The 27,304-nt window shown below is 38.8% G+C and overlaps 1 protein-coding gene across 1 annotated transcript in view; it reads right to left on the reverse strand.

The window, feature by feature from the left end:
- ZYG11B (zyg-11 family member B, cell cycle regulator) overlaps window positions 1–27,304 on the reverse strand; it is a gene marked incomplete at its 5' end in the record, with an annotated part of 147,674 nt that overhangs the window by 36,944 nt on the left and 83,426 nt on the right. The window contains 2 exons of the mRNA XM_081223092.1: window positions 153–904; window positions 13,068–13,233. Coding sequence (XP_081079218.1) covers window positions 153–904; window positions 13,068–13,233 — 918 coding nt within the window. The remainder of the gene's footprint in view (window positions 1–152; window positions 905–13,067; window positions 13,234–27,304) is intronic.

A 27,304-nucleotide genomic window follows, 5' to 3' on the forward strand; every position in this document is an offset into this window, starting at 1 on the left:
ACAGGAGCTACGCAATAATTCTTAATTAAGCTCCTTAAGAATTTTTTAATCTGCCTTTGTAACCCTAATGCCTAGTACAGATTCTGATATACAACAAAAACTTTAAAATGTTTTGAACAAATGAAACGAACTTATTTCAGTAAAGAACAAACCCTCAAGTCTTGCGCTGTAGCAAAGAATTCAGAATAACCAGCATCCGTAGCCAAGAGTCCCACAAATTGCATCGCAGGCCGCTGCTGTATAAACAGTTCTACAGCTTCATCAGTGATGCAACTGCCCCCAGAAATGTCCAGTGACACAATGTTAGGCAGAATATCCTTCTGCTGTAGCAAATGAAAAGCTAGATCTGACTTGAGTTGCCTGTGATCAGAAATATCAAGGTGAAGCAGACATTTAAGTTCTCTAATGACTGCGAGAATCTGAGGTTTGGTCATGGTCAGGCATTTTAGATAGTGCATCGTGAGAGATCTGAGTCGATCCTTACAGGTAAGGAGTGCAGAGATGTTAGTGACCATAGTATTAGAGATATCCAAGCTTTCCAGTCTGGGTAACTGAGAAACATTAGCCAGGTCTTCACTATGAAAACAAACACTGAAAACACTTAAGATGCGAAGACCAGTGAGCTGACCAAAGAACAACAGTCTTGAATTTTGAGGGATGCTTGTTGAGTCCAACAGGAGACGTCGGAGGTTTTGCTGGATCCAGCTATTGCTGCAGAGTCCATTTAGGATGTCTGGAACTGAGAGGTCAGTGTGTACGGCAGTAGCATCCAGTTCAATGAGTTTGTGATGGCAGAAGGCTTTTATGAATGCAGCTGTAGATATTTTAGCTTTTTGAATATTGACCAGCTTCAGTTTCATTTGGTTGCCTCGGAAAATGCTTGCCGTTCTATCAGTCAGCTTGCCTATAAGAGAACCAGAACCAGCTTGTAATAACAACTAAATCTCATGCCTTTTCCAGGAGGTGTTATGGCCAAAGAACTTTGACAGATGCTAATAATAACAACAATAATGACCTACATTTACTGCTTACTCTGTGCCAAGCACTGTTCTAAACCCTTTACTCAAATTATCTCATTTACTCTTTACAATAACACCATAAAAGAACTATGATTATTACCATCTTATAGCCGAGGAAACTCAAGCTTAAAGAGGTTAAGTAACTTGCTCAAGGTCAAAATGTGTGGCAGAATCAAGAATCAAAACCAGTTTGACTCCGGAGCCCACAGTTTTAACCACAGCAACCTTGTTCACAGAAAATAAAGAACAAAATAAAAGAAGTAGGTAAGTATAGGGTATATAATATGAAAACAGCACTAATGATTACTTTTAACCAATTTAGTGCATGGCCTTTGGTAAGTCACTTACCTCTCTAGGCCTCATTTTCCTCATCTGTAAAATGAGTGGGTTATACTAGATTTCATTTAGAAACGATTTACTAAGCATCTTCTATGTGTGAGATCCCATGTTAAGTAATAGGCTCACAAGGTAATTAGACACGTGTGACCATAAAGAATTCAGTCTAGGAAGCATGTCAGGCAAATAAATTATTATAATAATGTATTATATCCAATGGTGATTCATACCAGGTATTGAATTAATACAAATGAGGTTAACATCGGGGAAGGTTTTTAAGATGGAATATCAGTTTCCCAGGGTGAAGGTGAAGGGTGGAAGAACATGCCGAAGACATGGAGGCACAGAACAACAGATTTTTCAGAATGACCCTAAGTAGATCAGCACTACTGGCCCATAGCATACAAGGGGAAGCATGGCTGGAAATGAAAGTGGAGAGGGAGGTAAAAGGCAGATGGGGCCTGTAAACAAAGCTAGGAAACTCAGACATCTACCCTATAAACAATAATGAACAACTCAAAATTTTTAAGCAAAAAAAAAAGAATGGTCACAATTATATTTTTAGAAAGACCAATTATGTGATAATGTAAAAGAATTAGGATGGTATTTGATGGGAGTGAGATGGGGCAAGAGATTATTAATGATTTTAATGATGAGAAATGAAAGTTTAAACTGACAACATGGTAGCTGAATAGACTAGGGGAAAGAACTGAGGAAAAGGTGTATAAGATGATTCACAAGTTCCCAGTTTGAGTTGGGCTGTGCTACTAAGATAGGAAAAAGGAAACCCCAATATTCAAGGCTTTGAGAAGGAACTTATTATATTTATTCAACAAATATCAAGTGCTCAAGGTATGCAAAGTGCTATGCTACATGCTGAGAATGGTGAATGAGACAGACATGGCTCTTGCCATCTTGGGGTTTATTTACATCCTAGAAGGAGAACACAGATACAAAAGAATATAAAACAAGCAGAATACTACTAACATTAAAAATGTAGTTAAGTGTTCTAAAGGAAACAAACAAGAATATAATATAGGGGTGGGGAAAAGGAGGAGGAGGACAAGAATCTTCTGTCTCTCGGTGAGGTATGAGGAGGCGACATTTAAACTGAGACCAAAAGGATATGAAAAGCAAAGGCAGCTGTCATTCCAGACACGAGGAGTTAAAGACCTGATATGGGAAAGAGCTTGGCTTTTTCTGTGAAATAAGAGAAAACCAATGTGGCTGAAGCATAGTTGGTGAAGGGGATACCGGCATCTGACAGGGTAGAGACAGAGGCAAGAGTCAGACCTTACAGGCCAGGGTAAATAATTGGCATTTTATCCTAAGTACAAGGAGAAGCCCTTAAAGAGTGGCAGAGGTGTATACAGATCTGATTAAGGTATAAGAGGACTGCTCTCTGCTGTGTGGCAGAGCTTGGCGAGGGGCAGAACTGGAGGTAAGGAAACCACTTGGGAGACCAGGGGAGAAGTAAGAGAAAGGTGTCAATGACAGGGGCTAGGAGGATATGTATTTTGAAGACAGAAAATGTGCCAACAGAATCAATGGTAGAGGGAGGAGGAATGAAAAATGACTCCTAAGTCACTGAACAACTAGGAAGATTTTGAGATGGGAGGAAATGGCAGTGTAGCAGATGCTGTGATGTGACACCAGATCACATTTAGAGATAAAGGACTTACTACTTGAGCTGCTGGGAATACCACCAACTGACAGCCCTCATCTATGGGGACTGCATCAGCTGAAAAGAACTGCTTCACCCATGGTCATACCACTTTCCCATGGAAACCCATATCCCAAGACTGTGTTGGGAGGTATAAAGATCCAGCCCTCATGCCCTAATGCAACACAGATCTGGGTAGTTATTCCACCTTCAGGACTTCCCATAAGATCAGCTGAGGTCTTCTCAGTTCTACATATTTTAAATCTAAAAGACTGAAGCATAAACATTTGGAATTAATCAGCATAGAGACAGTATTTAAAACCATGGGAATGGATGACATGAGAAGGTAAGAAGAAAAGGAACAAGGACCAAGTACCAAAAAGCACCTACGTTTAAGATCAAATAGCAGAATGAGGAATAATAGCCATGATAATAAATAACCGTTTTTGAATGTTCTGAACATTTTAGATATACTAACTCCCTGAATCCTCATAAAACCCAATGAAGTATGTATTATTATTAGTCATACTTTACAGATGAGATGAGGCATAAGGAACTTAAGTAACTGGCCCATGGAAATGGTGGCAAACCCAAAGAGTCTGGCACCAAAGCCAGAACTCTTACCCTTTCTGTACTACCCTTCAAGGGAAGCTAGATGAGCAGACAGATAAGCAGCAGCCACTGAGGTAGAAGAAAACCAAAAGAAGATGATGATTCAGCAGCCCAGAGAAGAGTTATAAGATATGTAAGAGGCATCCTGGATATGTGGTTCTGGAGCTTAGAATAAAGACCTGCACTGGAAACTCTGGGAAATTCAAGTAGAAGTGGTAGCTAAACCAAACAAAATTACCCAGGTAGTGTACAAATTGAGAAGGGTACCCAAGACAGAAACTTGAGGAACATAAAACATTTAACGTATATATGGAGAAACAGAGGCATACAAACGAAATTGTGGAATAGTAACCAAGGATAAAATAAAAAAACAGAAAAACAAAGTACTTTAAGCCAGGAAAGTTGAGAGTAATAAACATTAAGTTATACATACAAGAACCCCTGATGATTTAATAAATATAGGAAGGTAATAATCATCTATGGCCACCAAAAGTGAAAAACAACCAGGCAATCAGACTTTATTAACACCCTTAAGAAGTATAGGGCACTACCAAACATCAAACCTGAATCTGATCAAGCCTCTACCTCTAATTTCCAATATATAGGAATTACAAGGATCAGAGAAACATATCAAATCATTACAGTCAAACAATGGTAAAGTCCAGATTGTAGGACACTTTACAAAACAAATGACCAGTTTCTTTAAAAAAAAAAAGAAAATAACTGGAATATCCCAAAATACATGGAGATTAAACAACACACTTCTAAATAACATGAGTCAAAGAAAAAATCTGAAGAGAAACTGAAAAATATTTTGAATTAAATGAAAATGAAAACACAACTTATCAAAATCTATGGGATGCAGCAAAGGCAGTGCTTAGAGGGAAAGTTATAGCCCTGAATGCATATATTAGAAAAGAAAGATCTAAAATCAATAATCTAAGTTCCCATTTTAGTAAACTAGAAAAAGAAGAGCAAATTAAATTCAAAGTAAGCAGAAGAAAAGAAATAAGAATTAGAGCAGAAGGACTAACATCAGCAACATGGTAGAATGAAACACTACCGTGGTCTCTCCCCTTCAATCTACAGCCAATAAAACATCCATCCACAATGCACATATAAACAGCTCATACAACTCAATATCAAAATAACAAACAACTCAATTTAAAAATGGGCAAAGACCTAAAAAGACATTTCTCCAAAGACATGCATATGCCCAACAGGCACATGAAAAGATGCTCAACATCCCTAATCACCAGGGAAATGCAAATCAAAACCACAATGAGATGTCACCTCATACCTGTCAGAATGGCTATCATCAAAAAGAACACAAATAACAAATGTTGGCGAGAATGTGGAGAAAAGGGAACCCTCATATGCTGTTGGGTGGGAATGTAAATTGGTACAGCTACTGTGGAAAACATCATGGAGGTTTCTCAAAAAAACTGAACTACCATATGACCAGCAATTCCACTCCTGGGTATATATCCGAAGAAAAAATGAAAACACTAATCTGAAAAGATACATACATCCCAATGTTCATAGCAGCATTATTTACCACTACCAAGGTACAGAAGCAGGGCTTCCCTGGTGGCACAGTGGTGAAGAATCCGCCTGCCAATGCAGGGGACACGGGTTCGAGCCCTGGTCCAGGAAGATCTCACATGCTGTGGAGCAACTAAGCCCGTGCATCACAACGACTGGGTCTGCACTCTAGAGACCATGAGCCACAACTACTGAAGCCCACGCGCAGAGAGCCTGTGCTCCGCAACAACAGAAGCCACCACAATGGGAAGCCCATGCACTGCAACAAAGAGTAGCTCCTGCTCTATGCAACCAGAGAAAGCCCGCGCACAGCAACGAACACCCAACACAGCCATAAATAAATAAATAAATAAATAAAGATGTGGAAACAACCCAAATGTCCATCAACAGATGAATGGATACCAGCCTTACAACAAATGTTAAAGGAACTTCTCTAGGCGGGAAACACAAGAGAAAAAGACCTACAAAAACAAACACAAAATAATTAAGAAAATGGCAACAGGAACATACATAAAGATGAATGGATAAAGAAGGTGTGTATATGTATGTGTGTGTGTGTGTGTATAACATTTATATATATTACATTTTTATATATGATTTTTATATTTATATATTTTATATATTTATATTTATATAAAATGGAATACTACTCAGCCATAAAAGAGAACAAAATTTGCCCATTTGCAGCAACATGGATGGATTCAGAAAGCATGATGCTAAGTGAAATAAGTCAGACAAAGAAAGACAAATACTGTATGATATCACTTATATGTGGAACTTAATAAAAATACAACAAACTAGTGAATATAACAGAAAAGAAGAAGACAGACAGATATAGAGAACAAACTAGTGATTACCAGTGTGTGTATGTGGTCAATAATAGAGGTAGGGGACTGGGAAGTACAAACTACTGGTGTAAGAAAGGCTACAAAGATGTACTGTGCAACACAGTAAATATAGCCAATATTCTGTAATAACTGTAAATGGACTATAACCTTTAAAAATTGTATACAAATTTGAAAATCAAAAAGATAAAGAGGATGAATGATAGACCAAAAAAACCCTATTATCAAAATGGCAAGAAAAGTACTGTCAAGGATGTGGAAACCCTCATACACTGTTAGTGGGAATGTAGATTGGTGCAGTCACTATGGAAAGCAGCATGGAGAGTCCCACAAAATTACAAATAGAACTGCCATATAATCTAGCTATCCCACTTCTGGGTAGTTATCCAAAGAATACAAAAACATTAATTCAAAAAGATACATGTACCCCTATGGTCAATGCAGCATTGTTTACAATAACAAAGATATGGAAACAACCTAAGTGCCCATCAACAGATGAATGGATAAAGAAGATGTGGAATATATACAATGGAATACTACTCAGCCATTAAAAAAATGAAATCTTAGCATTTCTGACAACATGGATGGACCTTGATGGTATTATGCCCAGTGAAATTAGTCAGACAGAGAAAGACAAATACCGTATAATTTCACTTTTATGTGGAATATAAATAAACAAAATATGAAAAACTAAACCAAACAGAAACATGTAGATAGAAAAAACAGAGTAGTGTTTATCAGAGAGGAAAAAGTGGTGGGGAGGGCAAACAGGTAAAGGGGATCAACTGTATGGTGACAGAGGAAACTAAATTTTTGGTGATGGGTACACCGTATTTCTATACAGAGGTAGAAATATATTCTGTATATGTAAAACTAATAATGTTATAAACAAATGTTGCCCCAGATCAATAAAGGAAAATCAATAAAACCATAAGCTGGTTCTTTGACAAGACCAATAAAATCAGTAAGATTCTAGCCAGACTAAAATAAAGAGACAAATTACTAATATCAGAAATGAGAGAGAGGACATCACTACAGATCTCATGGACATTAAAAGGATATGATGAAAAAAAAAAAAAAAAGATATGATGGGCTTCCCTGGTGGTGCAATGGTTGAGAAGCCGCCTGCCAATGCAGGGGACACGGGTTCGAGCCCTGGTCTGGGAAGATCCCACATGCCGCGGAGCAGCTAAGCCTGTGCACCTCAACTACTGAACCTGCACTCTAGGGCCCGCGTGCCTCAACTACTGAGCCCATGCGCCGCAACTACTGAGCCTGCAGTCTAGAGCCCATGAGCCACAACTACTGAGCCCACATGCCACAGCTACTGAAGCCCACACGCTTGGAGCCCGTGCTCCGCAGCAAGAGAAGCCACCGCAACGAGAAGCCCGTGCACCACAACGAAGACCCAACACAGCCCAAAATAAATAAATTTATTAATTTTTTTAAAAAAGGATACGGAAGGAATACTATGAACAGCTCTATGCCCACAATTTTGATAACCTAAATTAAATGGACCAAATCCTTGAAAGGCACAATCTACCAAAACTCACACAAAAGAAATAGACAATGTGAATGGATCTATATCTATTAAAGAAATTGAATCAATAATTAATAACCTTCCAAAACAAAAAGCACCTGGATGGGTTCACTGGTGAATTCTACCAAACATTTAAGGAAGAAATTGTACCAGTTCTCTACAATTTCTTTCAGAACATAGTAGCACAGGGGATACCTCCTAACTCATTCTTTGAGGTCAGCATTACCCTAACACCAGAACCACAGAGCACCTGGGACTTTCCTGATGGAGCAGTGGATAAGACTCCACACTCCCAATGCAGGGGGCCCAGGTTCAATCCCTGGTCAGGGGACTAGATCCCACATGCAAGCCACAACTAAGAAGCCTGCATGCCGCAACTAAGGAGCCTGCCTGCCGCAACTAAGGAGCCTGCCTGCCGCAGCTAAGACCTGGTGCAACCAAATAAATAAAAAATAAAAAAATAATTTAAAAAAACCCACAGAGCTACTATGAAAGAAAACTATAGACCAATATCTCTCATGAACACAGATGCAAAAATCCTCAACAACAACAAAAAAACCTCAACAAAATATTGGCAAATCAAATCCAAAAATGTATTTTTTCTTGGGGTGGGGGGCTGCATTGGGTCTTCATTTCTGCACACGGGCTTTCTCTAGTTGCAGAAAGCACGGGCTGCTCTTCGTTGCAGTACGCGGGCTTCTCACTGCAGTGGCTTCTCTTGTTGCAGAGCACAGGCTCTAGGCACGCAGGCTTTAGTAGTTGTGGCATGCGGGCTAAGTAGTTGTGGCTCACGAGCTCTAGAGCACGGGCTCAGTAGTTGTGGCACACAGGCTTAGTTGTTCTGCAGCATGTGGGATCTTCCCAGACCAGGGCTCGAACCCGTGTCCCCTGCATTGGCAGACAGATTCTTAACCACCGTGCCACCAGGGAAGTCCCAACAATGTATTTTAAAAGTACACGTATATCCTATTTAGCATGAATAACAAAAAGGATTAAAAAACTATTTTCTATACAGAAAAACTACAAAAGATTGACAATGAAATAGAAGATTAAAACAATTATAAACCAACTAGATCTAACAGAAATCTACAGAACAACTCACCCAATAATGGCATAATATATATTCTTCTCAAAAGCACTTGGAACATTCTCCAAAATAGAGCATATATTGGGCCAAAAAACAAATCTCAATAAATTTTTTAAAACTGAAATAAAACAAAGTATGTTCTCAAAGTACAGTTAAATGAATTTAAAAACCAATAACAAAGAAATCTGGAAATTCAAAAGTATTTGGAAATTAAACAATATATTTCTTAAAACCCAGTGGGTCAAAGAAGAAATCAAAAGGGAAAAATCAGAAAATAATTTGAGATGAATGAAAAATAAAGACAACATACAAAAACTTACAGGATGCAGCTAAAGCAGTGCTTGAAGGAAATGTATAGCTCTAATTGCATATATTTTAAAAAGAAGCTCTCAAATCAATAACCTAAACTTCTACCTTAAGACACAGGAAAAAGAAAAGCAAACCAAACACAAAATGAGCAGGAGGAAGGAAATAATAAAAATTATAATGAGAATTAATGAAATGGAGGACAGAAAAGTAAATAAAGTAAAAAAAAATCAATGAAATCAAAAGATGGTTTCTGAAAAGATCGACAAAATTGACAAAACTTAGCTCAACTGACCAAGAAAAAAAGAGAACTCAAATTTCTAGAATGAGAATTGAAAGGGACAGAACTACTGACCTTGTAGAAATAAAATGAATTGTAAAGAAATATCATGAACAGACTGTATGCTGATAAATCAGATAATTTAAATGAAATGGATAAGTTCACAGAATAACACAAACTACCAAAGCTACTGAAGAAGAAACAGACAATATGAATAGACCTATAACAAGTAAATAGATTGAATTCATCATCAAAAAACTATCCACACAAAGAGGCCAAGAGGGCTTCACTGTTGAATTCTACCAAACATTTAAAGAATACATACCAATTCTTCACAAACTCCTCTAAAAAAAAAAAGAGAACACCTCCCAATTCATTGAGGCCAGTTTTATCCTGATGCCAAAAATCCATATAAAGACATCACAAGAACAAAATATCACAGACCAAAATCCTTTTAAATTATAGATGCAATAATCTTCATCAAATTACCAGCAAACTGAATCTAGTAATATACAAAAAGATTTATACAATGTGACCAAGTGGGATTTATCCCAGAAAAGCATGGATTGATTAACATCCAAAAGCAAATTAATGTAATACACCACATTAAAAGAATAAAAAACAAAACCCACGTGAACATTTCAACAAATGCAGAAAAAGCCAACACCCTCTTCCTGATGAATACATTCAACAAACTAAAATAGAAGGGAACCTCCTCAGCCTGTTAAGGGCAATTACAAAAAACCCAAAGCTACAATCATTCTTAATGGTAAAAGACTAGATGCTTTCCCCCTAAGATCAGGAAAAGAAAAGGGTGAATGTTTCAATACTTCAACTTTGTATTGGAGGTTCTAGCCAGGGCAGTTGGACAATAAAATCAAATAAAAGGCATCCAAATTGGAAAGGAAGAAGTAAAACTATTTCCATTTGCAGATGACATGATCTTGTATACAGAAAATTCTAAGAAATCCTTTAAACTATTAGAACGCATAAATCAATTCAGTAAGTTTCCAGGGTATATGATTAACATTAAAAATCCATTGTAGGGACTTCCCTGGTGGTCCAGAGGTTAAGACTCTGTGCTTTCAATGCAGGGGGCACGGGTTTGATCCCTGGATGGGGAACTAAGATCCTACATGCCACACAGCACAGCCTAATAAAAATTTTAAAAATAATTTTTAAAAATCAATTGTATTTCTGTACACTAAAAATGAACAATCCAGGCTTCCCTGGTGGAGCAGTGGTTGAGAGTCCGCCTGCCGATGTGGGGGACATGGGTTTGTGCCCCGGTCCAGGGGGATCCCACATGCCGCGGAGCGGCTGGGCCCATGAGCCATGTCCGCTGGGCCTGTGCGTCCGGAGCCTGTGCTCTGCAACGGGAGAGGCCACAGCAGTGAGAGGCCCGCGTACCGGAAAAAAAAAAAAGAAAAAAAGAACAATCCAAAAATGAAATTAAGAAAGCAATTGTGGGCTTCCCTGGTGGCGCAGTAGTTGAGAGTCTGCCTGTCGATGCAGGGGACACGGGTTCGTGTCCCGGTCCGGGAAGATCCCACATGCCGCGGAGCGGCTAGCCCTGTGAGCCATGGTCGCTGAGCCTGTGCATCTGGAGCCTGTGCTCCACAACGGGAGAGGCCACAACAGTGACAGGCCCGCGTACCGCAAAAAAAAAAAAAAAAAATGAAAGCAATTGTGTAACTGCATCAAGAATAAAATACTTAGAAATAAATTTAACAAAGATGTAAACATACCCATAAATTAGAAAATATTGTTGAAATAAAGATGTATTTTAAATAAATAGAAAGCTCTCCCATGCTCATGTATTAAGGATTTCAGATTATTAAGATGGTAAAACATTGGTGAAAATAACTAAAGATGATCTAAAGAAATAGAAAGACATCATATTCATGGATCAGAAGACTTAATGCTGTTAGGATGGCAATAATCCCCCAACTGATTATACATATTTGATGCAATTCCTATTCAAATCCCAGCTGGACTGTTTGTAGAAATTGACAAGTCAATTCTCAAATTCACATGGAAATATCAGGAACCCAGAATAACCAAAACAATCCTGAAAAAGGTGAACAAAGTTGGAAGACTCACACTTAACAATTTCAAAACTCACTACAAAGCAAACAGTAATCAAGCTACTTGGTACTGACAAAAGGACAGACACATCAATCAATGGAATAGAATTCAGAGTACAAAAATAAACCCATACATCTATGGTCAACTGATTTTCAACAAGGATGCCAAGACTATTCAACACAAAAAGAACAGCCTTTTTAACAAATAGTGCTGGGACAATGTACAGCCACATGCAAAATAATGAAGCTGGACCCTTACACCTCATGCCAAAAATTATTTCAAAATGGACCAAAGTACTAAACATAAGAGTGAAAGCAATGAAACTCTTAAAAGAAAATATAGGTGTAAGATCTTTAGGACTTCGCAATGGCTTTGGCAATGGATTCTTAGATATGATACCAAAAGCATAAGCAACAAAAGATAAATTGAACTTCATCAAAATTAAAAACTTTTATGAGTAAAAGGACACTATCAACAAAGTGAATATAGACAATCTATAGAATGGGAGAAAATAACTGCAAACCATGTTTGATGAGGGACATATCTTACAACTCAATAATAAAAGACAAATAACCTAATAAGAAATAGGCAAAAAATCTGAATAGAGCCTTCTCCAAAGAGAATAAACAAATGGCCTTCAAGGACATGAAAAAATGCTCAATATGATTAGTCACTAGGGAAATGCAAATCAAAATCACAATAGATGCCACTTCACATCCACCAGGATGGCTATCAAAAAGTCAGATAACAAGTTTTGGTGAGGATGTGGAGAAATCTGAACTCTTGTAACACTGCTGGTGGGAACATAAAATGGTGCAGCCACTTTGGAAAAGAGTTTGGAAGCTCCTCAAAAAGTTAAACACAGAGCTACCATTTAATCCAGCAATTCCACTCCTGGGTATACACCCAAAATAAATAAAAACATATGCCCACACACAAATGTGTACACTAATGTTTATAGTAGCATTATTTATAATAGCCAAAATGTAAAAACAACCCAATGTTCATCAACTGAGAAATGAATAAAAAGGGGTATATCAATACAGTGGAATATTATGCAGCCATAAAAATTCAATAGTGATTGATGTTACAACATGGATGAACCCTGACAATACTATGTTGAGTGAAAGAAGACAGACACAAGAGGCCACATGTTGAATGATTCCATTTATATTAAATGTTCAGAAAAGGCAAATCCATACAGGTAGAAAGTAGATTATGACTACTTAAAATTAGGGTGGGATGGATACGGAGATTTTTTTTAAGGTGATGAAAATTGACTGTGATGATGGCTGCACAAATCTGTGAATATACTAAAAAAAATAAAAACTGAATTGTATACTTTAAATGGATGAATTATACAGTATGTGAATTTTATCTCCAATAATGTGTTACCCCCCAAAATTTTTCATTAAGAAAAAACTGTAACATCGTAAATTAAACATAGCTCTTTGAAAGCCCCACTACAATAGGAGGTAAAGGAAAAAAATTTAAAGGTTCATGTTCACAAAGAAAAGAATGGGACATGAGACTATAGCAACACCAGGGCAAGCCTAGACACAAGACAATTTCCATCAAGGGATCCCAGAGAGATTCGGAGAATCAACCTCCACACAAATAAAATGGGAATAACTTCTATATTTCTCACCGGGTTGTTGTGAGGAGCAAAACAGGAATTATATGTGAAAGTGCTTTTCAAACAGTAAAATGCTATAGAAGTACACTATAAAGGAGTCTTATCATTACCTTGCCAAGTCATGACCCCAATGAATTGATCAGCTAATTCCTGAGGGAAACGCCAATGCTCCGGAAGACAAAGTGTTCCATCAGATCTTTCAGAACACAATTTCTCCAGGTTAGCAACCAGGACGTTCAGGCAGATGTTGACCAAAGAGTAGGGAGATGCCTCCTCCTAGCAAACAAACCCCCAAACAAATTTGTTAGAACACATCTATAAAAATACAACATAAAAGTGGTCATGCCATACATCAAACTACTTAATGAGGATATCTTAAGCTACATTTTCCTCACTCTAATGATTTATATGTAACTACCTTATTCCAACTATTAACTGAATGGAAGACTTTTATCTGTTGTAGCTTCTGTTGTATCTTAAAAAAAAATTAAGTTCTCTCAATCCTTCACTTATCTCCTGTTCTGTGCCAGCCACTAAAAATACAGGGATGAGTAAGATATAGTTCTAATCCTTTTGGAGCTAACAGTTCAGTGTGGAATACATCCAATAAATCTGACAATTTCATACAACGTAAGGGACTAATCAAGCAGAAATCACATGGTCATTCATTCAACAAATATTTATTGAATGATTACTACATGCCAGAGGATAAGAAGGGCTGCCTATTCCCACCCTCATAAGTGTTCACACTGTAAAAGGTTGCTATACCCAGGAGGCTGTAGAAGAATTAGAACCGACAGATGTAAGACATCTTCTCTAAGAGACTGGCATTTGTTCATTCTACAGATATTTGAGGGACTTCCTGGTGGTCCAGTGGCTAGGACTCCATGCTCCCAATGCAGGGGCCATGGGTTCGATCCCTGGTCAGGGAACTAGGTCCCACATGCCTCAACTAAGAGTTCTCATGTTGCAACTATAGATCCCACATGCCCCAACCACGACCCGGTGCAGCCAAATAAATAAATAAATAAATTTTTAAAAATATATATTTGAAAGGTATGGCACTCAGACATGAAGAGAGAGTGATTAGCCAGAGATTGCATTTTTTTTTTTTTTTTTTTGCAGTACGCGGGCCTCTCATTGTGGCTTCTCCCATTGCGGAGCACAGGCTCCGGACGCACAGGCTCAGCAGCCATGGCTCACGGGCCTAGCCGCTCCGCGGCATGTGGGATCTTCCCAGACCAGGGCACGAACCCGTGTCCCCTGAATTGGCAGGCGGACTCTCAACCACTGCGTCACCAGGGAAGCCCCGGAGATTGCATTTTTGTCAAAGGTTTCAACATGCAATACATTCACTGACCTCCACCTCACTTTTAACTGATTAAATTCCCTCCATAGTCCGAAGTATAAATTACTCCTTTACAAATATCCTCAACTCCTTGTTCCCTCTCCTCCATTACACTCTAAGACATTCTCCTTGAAGAACTTCACTATTCACCTTTTTTATGGCAACACCCAGCAACTAATCATCTATGAAGAGGGGAAGAGGGGACTTCCCTGGTGGTCCAGTGGTAAAGAATCCACCTTACAATGCAGGAGACCTGGGTTCAATCCCTGGTCAGGGAACTAAGATCCCACATGCCACGGGGCAATTAAGCCCACACACCACAACTACTGAGCTCGCGTACCTCAACTAGAGCTCACGTATCCCAAACTACAGAGCTCACGTGCCCCAAACTACAGAGCCCACATACCCTGGAGCCTGCAGGGCAAAACTAGATAGAAGCCCGTGCACCATAATGAAAGATCCCACATGCCTCAATGAAGACCCTGCGTGCCGCAACTAAGACTCAACAGAGCCAAAAATAAATACATAAATATTTTTTAAAAAAGAAGAAGAGAAGAGTATGACAACATAGTATGTCATGGAAAATTCATAAACATTAACTTCAAATGAGCCCTCCGTAGCTGGAAATCCTTCAAGGTCTCTTTAGACAGGGCACTTTCTCACCATCAGGCAAGAATTATTTCATGCCTCTACTTGTTCCTCAAACCCATTTCATGCTGGTAACAGAATCTGACTCACTTCAGTGAGAAAAATGAAGCCACCTCACCATCAAATTTAGTTCGGAACTGCATGCATCTTTTCCTTGGTCTCCTCTTATATGGAAAACACGTACCTCCTTGCAAAGACCAACACTTCCACGTGTGAAGGCTGGATTTCATCCCTCCTGCCTTGGCCCCTCCTTGTTATTTCTTCATTCATGCATATCTTCAAACTCTCCTTCTCAAATGGATCATTCTTTTTTTTTTTTTTGGCCAGGCCACACAGCTTGCAGGATCTTAGTTCCCTGTGCAGGGACTGAACCTGAGCCCAGGCAGTGAAAGCACCAAGCCCTAACCTCTGGACCACCAGGGAATTCCCATCAAATGGATCACCCATTTTTTTTTTTAAATAAATTTATTTATTTATTTATTTTTGGCTATGTTGGGTCTTCATTGCTGTAGTGGGCTTTCTCTAGTTGCAGTGAGCGGGGGTTTCTCTTCGTTGCAGTGTGCAGGCTTCTCATTGCGGTGGCTTCTCTTGTTGCGGAGCACAGGCTCTAGGCACATGGGCCTCAGCAGTTGTGGCACACGGGCTTCAGCAGTTGTGGCACGTGGGCTCAGTAGTTGTGGCTCGTGGGTTCTAGAGTGCAGGCTCAGTAGTTGTGGCGCACGGGCTTAGTTTCTCTGCAGCATGTGGGATCTTCCCAGAACAGGGCTCAAACCTGTGTCCCCTGCATTGGCAGGCAGATTCTTAACCACTGCACCTCCAGGGAAGCCCCTGGATCACTCTTAACATACAATTTATGCTCTATTATTTGCCTTAAAAACAAAAGCCTTCTGTTGACCCCCACATCCTCTTCAACCATATTTCTTCAGTAAGTTTAATCTGCACGCTATTAATCACTATCCTGTTATTCATTTTTGTTTTTCTTTTAATTGTGGTATAATTTACATATAGGAAAAAAATTACTTTTTGGTGTAGTTAGTTCAACGAGTTTTGACTGATGCATACAGTCGTGTACTACCACCATAATAAAGATATAGAACAGTTCTATGACCCAAAAATTCTCTAGTGTCCCTTTGCAGACAATCCCTCCCACCAACCCCAAGCAACCACTTATCTTCGTTCTGTTCCCAGTGTTCTGCCTTCTCCAAAATGTCATATAAATAGAATCATTAAGTAATTGGGCCTTTTGAATCTGACATCTTTCATTTTGCATAATGCATTTAACACAGATTCATCTGTGTTGCTGCATGTTTTTGTAATTTGTTCCTTTTTATTGCTGAGAAGCATTCCACTGCAATGAATATATCACAATTTCTTTATTCACCAACTGAAGGGCATTTGGATTACTTGAAGTTTTTGACAATTTTGAATAAAGCTGCTATAACTATTCACAAAGTTTTGTGGAAACATAGTTTTCATTTTTCTTGGGTAGTTACCTAAAAATGGGATTCCTGGGTCCCTGGAATTCAACACTTCCTACATGTTAAGCATGTATTTAACTTTACATAACAAAGTGCTAACCCGTTCTTACAATGTGGCTGTACTATTTTGCATTCCCAAAAGAACATATGAGAGTTTCAACTGCTCCAAATCCTCGCCATGTCAGAATTAATGTCAGAAAGGAGCCAACGAAGCAAAAAAATTCCCTGAAACAGTCTCAGCAGACTTTTACTTCGGTCTCATAACCAGAATTGGTTCATATGCCCATGTGAAAATGGAAATTATGCTTCTTGTGGGTAATTTCTCTAGATCTATCTTCCAGGTTACTATTTCTTTATTCTGTGGCATTTAGTTCTTCATTGTTGAATTGTATATTGTTCTTTTTTCATTTTTATTTCTTTAATAAATTTTAAATACACTTATTTTATACTGTTTCAATAATACCATTTTCTGAAGTCTCTGGGAATCTAATTCTGTTAGTTATTGATTCTGTTGATTTTTTTTAAGATTTTTTTTTAATGTGGACCATTTTTAAAGTCTTTATTAAGTTTGTTACAATATTCCTTCTGCTTTACATTTTGGTTTTTTGGCTGTGAGGCATGTGGGATCTTAGCTCCCTGACCAGGGATTGAACCTGCACCCCCTGCATTACTACCTCCAGGTCAGATCTCTCTTTAACCACTGGACCACCAGGGAAGTCCCTCTGTTGATTCTTAATCATAGAGGTTCATGTTTTATAATTTAAGATTGTGAGCTAATTTTTTTTTTTTTTTTTTTTTTTTTAGGCCACGCATCACGGCATACAGGATTTTAGTTCCCTGACCAGGGATCGAACCCGTGCCCCCTGCATTGGGAGTGCAGAGTCTTAACCACTGGACTGCCACGGAAGTCCATGAGCTAATCTTTAGTGAGAGTTTACTGCAGACTCCTGTGAAGCCTGGGCAGAAGATATGTCATATCAGAGAGATTATGCTAAATGCTACTTACTTAGGGGCATCACCAGGGGCCATTTTGATAATTTCTCAGCTACACATTTCCTGAACCAAGCTAGAAATGTCAGTTAAAACCCTTAGTCTGTATGAGGACAGACCTGTGATAGCAAATTTTTAGGACATATTTTTCTCACTCAAAATCCAAGCCAAAACTGACAAGCTTCCCTGTTTCCCTTTCCCATAAGCAGATTTTTTTAGACCTACCATTTCACTGAAGCATGACCAGCCTTTGTTAACCCATGTTTACATATACATATACATATGTATATATTACAGTTCACAGTCTCCATTCAAACATCCCGCTGGCTTTTGGCAAAGGTCTAGTCTCTAATCTTTGGTTATTTTAGGGCCTGCTTACAGTGGTGATTTCCAGCTTCTTTGAATTGGGTGGGGATGCTGGGGATTTTCCTTACTTTGCATTTGAAAGTGTTTGTTACATTTTATCCAGAATATTTCCTTTTAAGACTTTATGACATTATATGCCATATTATTGGACATGGCAGCCTCATTTTTAAAATACAGTAAAGGGGACTTCCCTGGTGGCACAGTGGTTAAGACTCCATGCTCCCAATGTAAGAGGCCTGGGTTCAATCCCTGTCAGGGAACTAGATCCCACATGCATGCTGCAACTAAGAGTTCACATGCCACAACTAAGGAGCCCATGTGCTGCAACTAAAGACCCAGCAAAAACAAATAAATATTTTTTAAATACAGTAAAGATTAAATCCATATAAAAGATGTTTAGAACATATGTAAAATATTTAAATAATATAATAAAATAGAAAACAATGTAAATATTTTTAGATATGGGGATATATGTATAGCTGATTCACTTTGTTATAAAGCAGAAACTAACACACCATTGTAAAGCAATTATACTCCAATAAAGATGTTAAAAATAAATAAATAAATAATAAAAAATAAAAAGAACTCGAACACAGTAAAAAAATATATACATATAAATATTTTAAAAACATTCTTGTATTCACCACACAGCTTAAATAGAATATACCAAATTTTTGAAGTTCCTTATACAGCCTTCCCTGATGCTACTTCTCATCCCTTCACCCAGAGGTAATCATTATCCTGAATACTGTTTAGTTCTGCATGCTTTTGAACTTATATAAATAGAATTATACTACAGTATTCTGTTACTTGTTTTTGTTTTATAAATCAGTAGCATGTTTTAGAGATCGATTTCCCACCAAGACCACTAATGACTAATGACTCTGCCTCTATAATATCTAACTACTGATTTCATGATTCTAAATATTATCTATAAATCCAATGAATTCTAGATTACTACCTCCAGGTCAGATCTCTCTTTAAGCCACGGTGTTAGATAACCAGTTGTCTCCTTGACATATCTACTTAACTGTGTCACAAATACTTCAAACTCACCATGTATGAAACTGAACTTCCCCGGTCTTTCCCTACTCAGTAAACACCATCACATCTATTCAGCTGCTTAATCTTTACTGACATTTCCTTACCCTTAATCAACATCCCACACAAGACAGACATCCAATAAATTAGCAAATCCTGTTGGTTCTACTTGTGCCAGATATCTTCCATTTGCTACCTACCTCACACCCAGACCCACTCCTTAATCTTCTCTACCTCTACTCTGAGGCGACTTGTGTGGAATCACTACAGATAATTTCCCCAGCTCTTTCTCTTTTAAAGTACCCTGGGCAGGCTATGTCTCCCTCATCACTCCTCTAAAATCAGTCCTCTCTCCTTGCTACTGACTAAATGTTTGTATTCTTCTGAAGTTCTTTTTTTTTAAAATATTTATTTATTTATTTGGCTGCACCAGGTCTTACTTATGGCACGTGGGATCGCCAGTGCCGCCTGCAAGATCTTCATTACAGCATGCGGGATCTTTAGTTCCGCATGTGAGATCTTCGGTTGAGGTCAGTGGGATCTCCCCTTTGGCATGCAGGCTCTTAGTTGCATCATGTGGGATCTAGTTCCCTGACCAGGAATTGAACCCAGGCCTCCTGCACTGGGAGTGTGGAGTCTTAAGCACTGCACCACCAGGAAAGTCCCCCCAAAATTCTTATGTTGAAATCTAACCTCTAATTTGATGATGTTTGGAGGGAGGAACCTCAGGAAGTCATTAGGTCACGAGGGTGAAGCCCTCACTGAATGGAATTAGTGCCCCTATAAGAGAGACCCCAGAGAGTTCCCTTGTCCCTTCTGCCACGTGAGAACACAGCAAAAAGATGTATATGAACAAGGAATTGGGCTCTCACCAGACACCAAATCCCCCAGCACCTTGATCTTGGACTTCCTAGCATTCCAGAACAGTGAGAAATAAATTTATGTTGTTTATAAGTCACCCAGTCTACAGTATTTTAGTTATAGCGGCCCAAATGAACTAAGATATTCCTTCTGAAAGGTCCTTTGGGCCTAGGGGTGGCAATAGCTACTGTTACCGGACATTGAGTAGTATATTACTATGGTTTTCCATACCTCTCCCTTATCTTTGCAAGTAGTCCCTTAATTAAATTCTCATTAAATTATCCCTATGCTGAGTGTGTCATCTGTTTCCTGCTGTGAGTATGACTGTTAAACCTCCCAAATAAATTTCTAGTTCATCCCCTTCTTTCTAGCTCCACTACTAATTTCTAATGCAAGTCACTACCATATCTTTCCTAGAATATTAAAAAACTCCAAATTAGTTTCTCTACTTTCACTCTTAATCCTTTTCCAATCCATCTCTACCCAGAGTTTAGACTCATCATTTCTAAAATATAAACAGTACTATATAACTCTCCTAATGAACATGTTTTAATGGGTACAAGGTAAAAAAACAAAACAAACAAAAAGCTGTATTTTACATACAACCAACAATTAATTGGAAAATTAAATTTAAAAAATTTACAATAGCATCTTTGTTTTGTTTTGATTTGATTTTGGCCACACCACATGGCATGCGAGATCTTAGCTCCCCGACCACGGATCAAACCTGTGCCCCCTGCGCTTGGGAGCGCAGAGTCTTAACCACTGGACTGCCAGGGAAGTCCCTACAATAGCACTTTAAAAACCTCAGGGGGGACTTCCATGGCGATCCAGTGGTAAAGAATCTGCCTTCCAATGCAGGGGACCAGGATTCAATCCCTGGTCAGGGAACCAGGATCCCACCTGCCAAGGGGCAACTAAGCCCGCATGCCACAACTACTGAGCTCGAGCGTCTCAACAAGAGAGTCTGCGTGCCCCAAACTACAGAGCCCACGTGCCCTGGAGCCTTCGTGCCACAACTAGAGAGAGAAAACCTGCATGCCACAACTAGAGAGAAAAGCCCGTGTACCGCAATGAAAGATCCCACATGACTCAATAAAGATTGTGTGGGCTTCCCTGGTGGCGCAGTGGTTGAGAGTCCACCTGCTGATGCAGGGGACACAGGTTCGTGCCCCGGTCTGGGAAGAGCCCACATGCCGCAGAGCGGCTGGGCCCGTGAGCCATGGCCGCTGAGCCTGCGTGTCTGGAGCCTGTGCTCCACAACGGGAGAGGCCACAACAGTGAGAGGCCCGAGTACCACCAAAAAAAAAAAAAAAAAAAAAAAGATTGTGTGTGCCGCAACTAAGACCCAATGCAGCCAAAAATAAATAAATAATAAATCTTTAAAAAAATAAATGAACAAAAATTTAAAAATTAAAACCTCAGGGAATTCCCTGGCAGTCCACTGATTAGGAACACGTACTTCCACTGCTGGGAGCACGAATACAATCCCTGATCAGGGAACTAAGGACCCGCATGCCACAAAGCATGATCCCCCCCCTAAAAAAAAATCTGTTTTAAAAACCTCACATATAGGCCTGACTCAGGAAGACAACAAAAATCTAAACACAATAGTATCCATAAAGTTTAGCTTACAATAAAATATGGTAAGAATCAGGACAGAAAATAAAATTAGTCAACAGAAACAGACCCAGGGAATCCCCTGGAGGTCCAGTGGTTTGGACTCCATGCTTTCACTTTCACTGCCTAGGGTGCTGGTTCAATCCCTGGTCAGGGAACTGAGATCCCACAAGCTGCGCAATGCCAGGAAGGGAGGGAGGGAGGAAGGAGCCCAGAAATAACACAATTAGCAGATAAGAACTTTAAACAGATATTATAATTCATGGATATAGAGGAGAATATGAATATAATGAGGGAATAAATATGCAATCTCAACACAGAAGTGCAAGATCTGAAAAAGACCCAAATGGAACTTTCAGAGTTGAAAAATACATTATTTAACGTAAACAACACATTAGATGATATTATCAACAGATTAGATACTACAAAATTAAAGACAAGTGAAGCTGAAGGTAGTGCAATAGAAACTATCTAAACTGAAACAGAAAAAGTCTGGGAAAAAAAAGTGGAGAAGCATAGAACCCCAAGGGTCAATCTTAAGCAGTTTAATACAAATGTATTATTGAAACTCCAGAAGAGAGGAGTTATTGGGGAAGAAAAAATATTTTAAGAAATAATGGTCAAGGAGGACAATGTCCTACACTTGGAATCTATGAAATTATTTTACAGTTTAATATTTATTGAATTACACAGTTAATTCACCAGGTAGAAAGAACAAGCTTAATAGCTTTCTTTTTTAAAAAGTCAAAAAATATTGACATTAGATACAAAATATAAACCCACTGATCCCAGAAGCAAAAATGGACCCAAAGTGAAATAAACAAAAGATACCACAACATAATAAATGTCTAGAAACCAACAATAAAGAGAAAAACCTTAAGACTGGGGGAAAGGGAACCAGAGGTAATGTGGACACAGTTTAAAAAAAAAAAAAAAGAAGTATGACCACTAAATTTTCATCAGAAGCAATACTAGCCAGAAGACAATGAAATAACATTTTCAGGGATTTCCCTGGTGGGCCAGCGGTTAAGACTCCACGCTCCCAATGCAGGGGGCCCAGGTTTGATCCCTGGTCAGGGAACTAGATCCCATGTGCCACAACTAAGAGTTTGAATGCCACAACTAAAGATCTCGCATGCCACAACTAAGAACCAGTGCAGCCAAATAAATAAATAAATAAATATTTTTTTAAAAAAGAAAAACTAAGTGCAATGAAAATATCTTTCAGAAATAAAGGTAAAATAAAGATATTTTCAGTCTTATTTCCTAATTCCTTTAAGAAATAACTGATTGATCAAAGAAAAAGTAAAAACAATATATTGTGCAATTTCTAACATGGAGAAGTAAAATGTATTATTTCAAAAGTACAAAGTACAGGAAAGAGGGGAGAAAATGAAAGAATACTGTTGTAAGGTGAAGCAATATATTTAAAAATAGACTGTGGTAAGTCAAACATGTATATTTTAAAACCTGGAGCTGTGACTCTCAAACTTAGGACCACTTTATACTCTTAAAAATTGTATTACATCTTTCAACATTTACTGCATTAAAACTAAGAAATCTTTAAAATATGTATTAATGCATTAGAAACAATAAAAGTTAAAAAAAAAATCAAATGTTGACACAAAGAACATTTTTTTTTTGGCCACACCGTGTGGCTTGCAGGATCTTAGTTCCCAGACCAGAGATTGAACCCTGGCCTCAGCAGTGAAAGCACCAAGTCCTAACCACTGGACCTCCAGGGAATTCCCAAGAAAGAACATTTTTTTAAAACAGCTATATTTTCAAAAAGAATTTTTAAAAGTTTAGTGACAACGGCAGCACTGTTTTACATTTTTGCAAATTTATTAATGTGTGGCTTAATGAAAGAGAATGCGGTCTTAGAGACCCCAGAGGTCTTGAGTCCACATTTAAAAAACTGCTATCTTGGGCTTCCCTGGTGGCGCAGTGGTTGAGAGTCTGCCTGCCGATGCAGGAGACACGGGTTCGTGCCCCGGTCCGGGAAGATCCCACATGCCGCGGAGCGGCTGGGCCCGTGAGCCATGGCCGCTGAGCCTGCGCGTCCGGAGCCTGTGCTCCGCAACGGGAGAGGCCAACAGTGAGAGGCCCACGTACCGCAAAAAAAATAATTAATTAATTAATTAATTAATTAAAAATTTAAAAAAATAAAAAACTGCTATCTTTGAGTGACCATTAAAGAGAGTTGGGGTGGGGCAGGAAAGGAGAGAAACAGAACTAGTAAGTCAACAGTAGAGATAAAATGAAACTTTAAAAATATTCAACTGAGGGAATTCCCTGGCAGTCCAGTGGTTAGGACTCCATGCTTTCACTTCTGAGGGTGCAAATTCAATCCCTGGTCGCAGAACTAAGGTCCCGTGAGCTGCACAGCACGGCCAAAAAAATATATGTATATACTCAACTGAAAAGCAGCCAGGCAAAGAAGAAACACAACAACAAACACATAGGACAAATAGAACACAAACAGCAACTTAAACACAACAATTTTGATAATTACATTTACTCTAATTTGAAAGGCACAGATTGTCAAACTGGATTAAAAAAGCAAGCCTGCTGTTTACAAGAGATGGGCTTTAAACAGCGTTGTTTAAAAAACACTAATCATAAGGACACTGGAGTGACTATGTTAATGTCAGAAAAAGAAGGCTTCAGGAAAAGAATATCAGAAATCAAGATGGACATTTCATAATGATAAAAGGATCAATTCATCAAGAAGACATAATTCCTAATGTATAGGCACTTGCTAACAGCTTCAAAATTCATAAAGTAAAAACTGAAAGAACAAAAAGAAAAATTGACAACTACAGTTGGAAATTAACACTTGTCTTCAGCAACTGATAAAAACAAGTAGATGGAAAATGAATAAGAATATAGATTAACATTGGGAAATCCCTGGCAGTCCAGTGGTTAGGACTCTGCGCTTCCACTGCAGGGGACATAGGTTGGATCCCTGGTAGGGGAACTAAGATCCTGCATGCCACACTACGTGGCCAAAAAAAAAAAAAAAGAATATAGATTGACATTCTCAATCAACTTGACCTGACATTCATAGAATACTATACCCAACTACAGAACGCATACTCCTTTTAAGTGCACATGAACGTGCACCAAGATAGATCATATCTGAGCCATAAAACAAATCTCAATAAATATAAATGGACTGAAATCATAGAGCATGTTCTCTGACAACAATGTATTTGCATTAAACAAAAAGATATGTGGAATATCCCCAACTATTTGGGAATTAGGCAGTACACTTCTAAATATCCCATGGGTCAAAGAAGGACTCTTAACAGTAATTATAAAATATTTTTAACAATATATCAAAATTTATGAGCATTTCCCCCAAGAAGTAGATATAGTTTAAAACCTTCCCTCAGGGGGGAGGGATAAATTGGGAGTTTAGGATTGACATAACACACTACTATATTTAAAACAGATAACCAACAAGGACCTACTGTATAGCACAGGAAACTCTGCTCAATATATTCTGTAATAACCTAAAGAGGAAAAGAATCTGAAAAAGAATAGATATATGTATATGTATAACTGAATCACTTTGCTGTACACCTGAAACTAACACAACATTGTAAATCAACTATAGTCCAATATAAAATAAAAATTTTTTAAAAATCCCCCAAAGAAATTAAAGTCTCAATGGCTTCACTGGTGAATTCTGTTAGACATCTAAGGAATAAATAATACCAATATCCCACAAACTCAAAAAACTGAATAGGGAACACTTCCCAACTCATATTTTAAGGCCAATATTATCTAGAGACTAAACCAGATAATTTTTTTTTTTTTTTTGCCCATGCCACGTGGCTTGTGGGATCTTAGTTCCTCGACCAGGGATTAAACCCGGGCCCACATCAGTGAAAGCACAGAGTCCTAACCACTGGACCACCAGGGAATTCCCAGATAAAATATTTCTAAAGAGCAATCTGCCTCATAAACATAGACATAAACAATATTTCAAAAATATTAGCAATAGAATTCTTCGATATATAAAAATAATACATCATGACCAGGTGGTGTTTATTCCTAGAATGTAAAGTTAAATTCACAATCAATAAAATCCACCACATTAACACAATAAAGAACAAAAACATCTTATTAAATGCTGAAACAGCATTTAACAAAATTCAACACACATTCATGATTTAAAAAAACAAAAACAAAAAAACTCAGCAAACTAGGAACAGAAGAAAAATTCCTTAATTTGACAAAGGGCATCTAACGGAAAAACCTATAGCCAGTTATCATACTTGGAGGTGAAAGATCTAGAACAATACAAAGATGTCTATTCTCACCACTTCTACGTTCTACAAAAGGTCCTAGAAAATGCATTTTTAAAAAAAGAGAAGAAAAAGCACAGACTGAAAGAGAATAAGTAAAGCTGTCTTTATTTGCAGATGACAGATTGTAAAGAAAATCTTAAGAAATCTTTAAAAAACTGGAGAAAATAGGTGGCTTTAGCAAAGTTGTAGGATACAAGATCAATATACCCCCCCCAAATTATAACCTTTTAAAAAATATTTACGGTACTATCAAAAACAGGGATAAATTTAACAAAATATGTAAAAGACCTTTACACCAAAAACTACAAAACACTGCTAAATAAAATTAAGAACAGCATAGAGAAATATATCTAAAGGAAAAGTATTCATGCATTGTACAACTTTTAAAATTAATTAAAAATAAAATCTTAACCAAAAATACCAGTGTACATAGTACAGTATGGAACCAGACAGAAAATGGATTAGTCTGATCACTTTTCTAAAGAAAACCTTGCTTTTCAATTCCAGTCAGCGCCAACAAAAAATGTGCTTGTCACGCTGTGCTAGTACATACATTAAAAACGCAGCTTTTCGGGCTTCCCTGGTGGCGCAGTGGTTGAGAGTCCGCCTGCCGATGCAGAGAACGAGGGTTCGTGCCCCAGTCCGGGAAGATCCTACCTGCCGCGGAGCGGCTGGGTCCGTGAGCCATGGCCGCTGAGCCTGCGCGTCCCGAGCCTGTGCTCCGCAATGGGAGAGGCCACAACAGTGAGAGGCCCACGTACCACAAAAAAAAAAAAAAAAAAAAAAAAACGCAGCTTTTCCATTAGCTACAAACAAATTTACCAATTATTTAGGGAGTTTTTAAAAGTGAGTTCAAAAGGGTCTACAGGAATACAGGCTAGATCTTTGAAGGACACAAAAGCCAACACGGCGTCAGCGTGTAAAGTACAACCTCAATCAGGATATTTCCTCCCCCCCCATACTAATTGTGGGTAGAGCGTTCATTAGATTTTGAGTTCTAAGACCGGTAGCCCTTGGGATGTTGTAGAACATGGAGTCTGACATCAGAACAACTGATGTCAGGCTCCAGATCATGAGCAAGTCAAGGAAGGGTTCTCAATTTCCCTATACACCAGTAAAATGCCTACAAAAAAATCCGAGATTACTCTAGAAATGCAATACCTGACACAGTAGGCGCCAAATACAAACTCTTTTGGTTTGCATTTTGCTCAGTTTAGTCTAACAGGCATTCCGAGGGAAAAGAGGGGGAAACAAACACGTGGAATTTAAGGAATTTCAGCCTTCGGGGTTCCAGTTCCCCCCCGCGGGCTCAGAAGGTCTTCCTGTTAACGATCCCGGGACCGACAGGTCACAGCCTCTGGGAAGCAACAGATCCCCAACACACGTGGGGGAACGGTCGAGGTTTGAGGCATTTGGGTGCATCATGACAAAAAGCGCCACCGTCTACTACGGGCCACGCCTAAAGCCCTGCCCAGCACTTACGTCTAAATTTACACCACCCTGCAAAATAGCTGCCGCCCTCGCAGGCACAGGTGAGCATCAGAGACCAGAGGAGGGGACTCGCTCAGGGTTACGCGGGAGGCGGGACTCATCCCGCCGCTCCTCCTCTCAGCTGCGTAGGGTCTGCTCGCTCGGCTCCAAGGCTGGGACGCCCTGGGAGGAAAACTCCTCTCCGG

This window comes from Mesoplodon bidens, assembly GCF_964165515.1.
Source record: "Mesoplodon bidens genome assembly, chromosome: 2".
NCBI lineage: Eukaryota > Metazoa > Chordata > Mammalia > Artiodactyla > Ziphiidae > Mesoplodon > Mesoplodon bidens.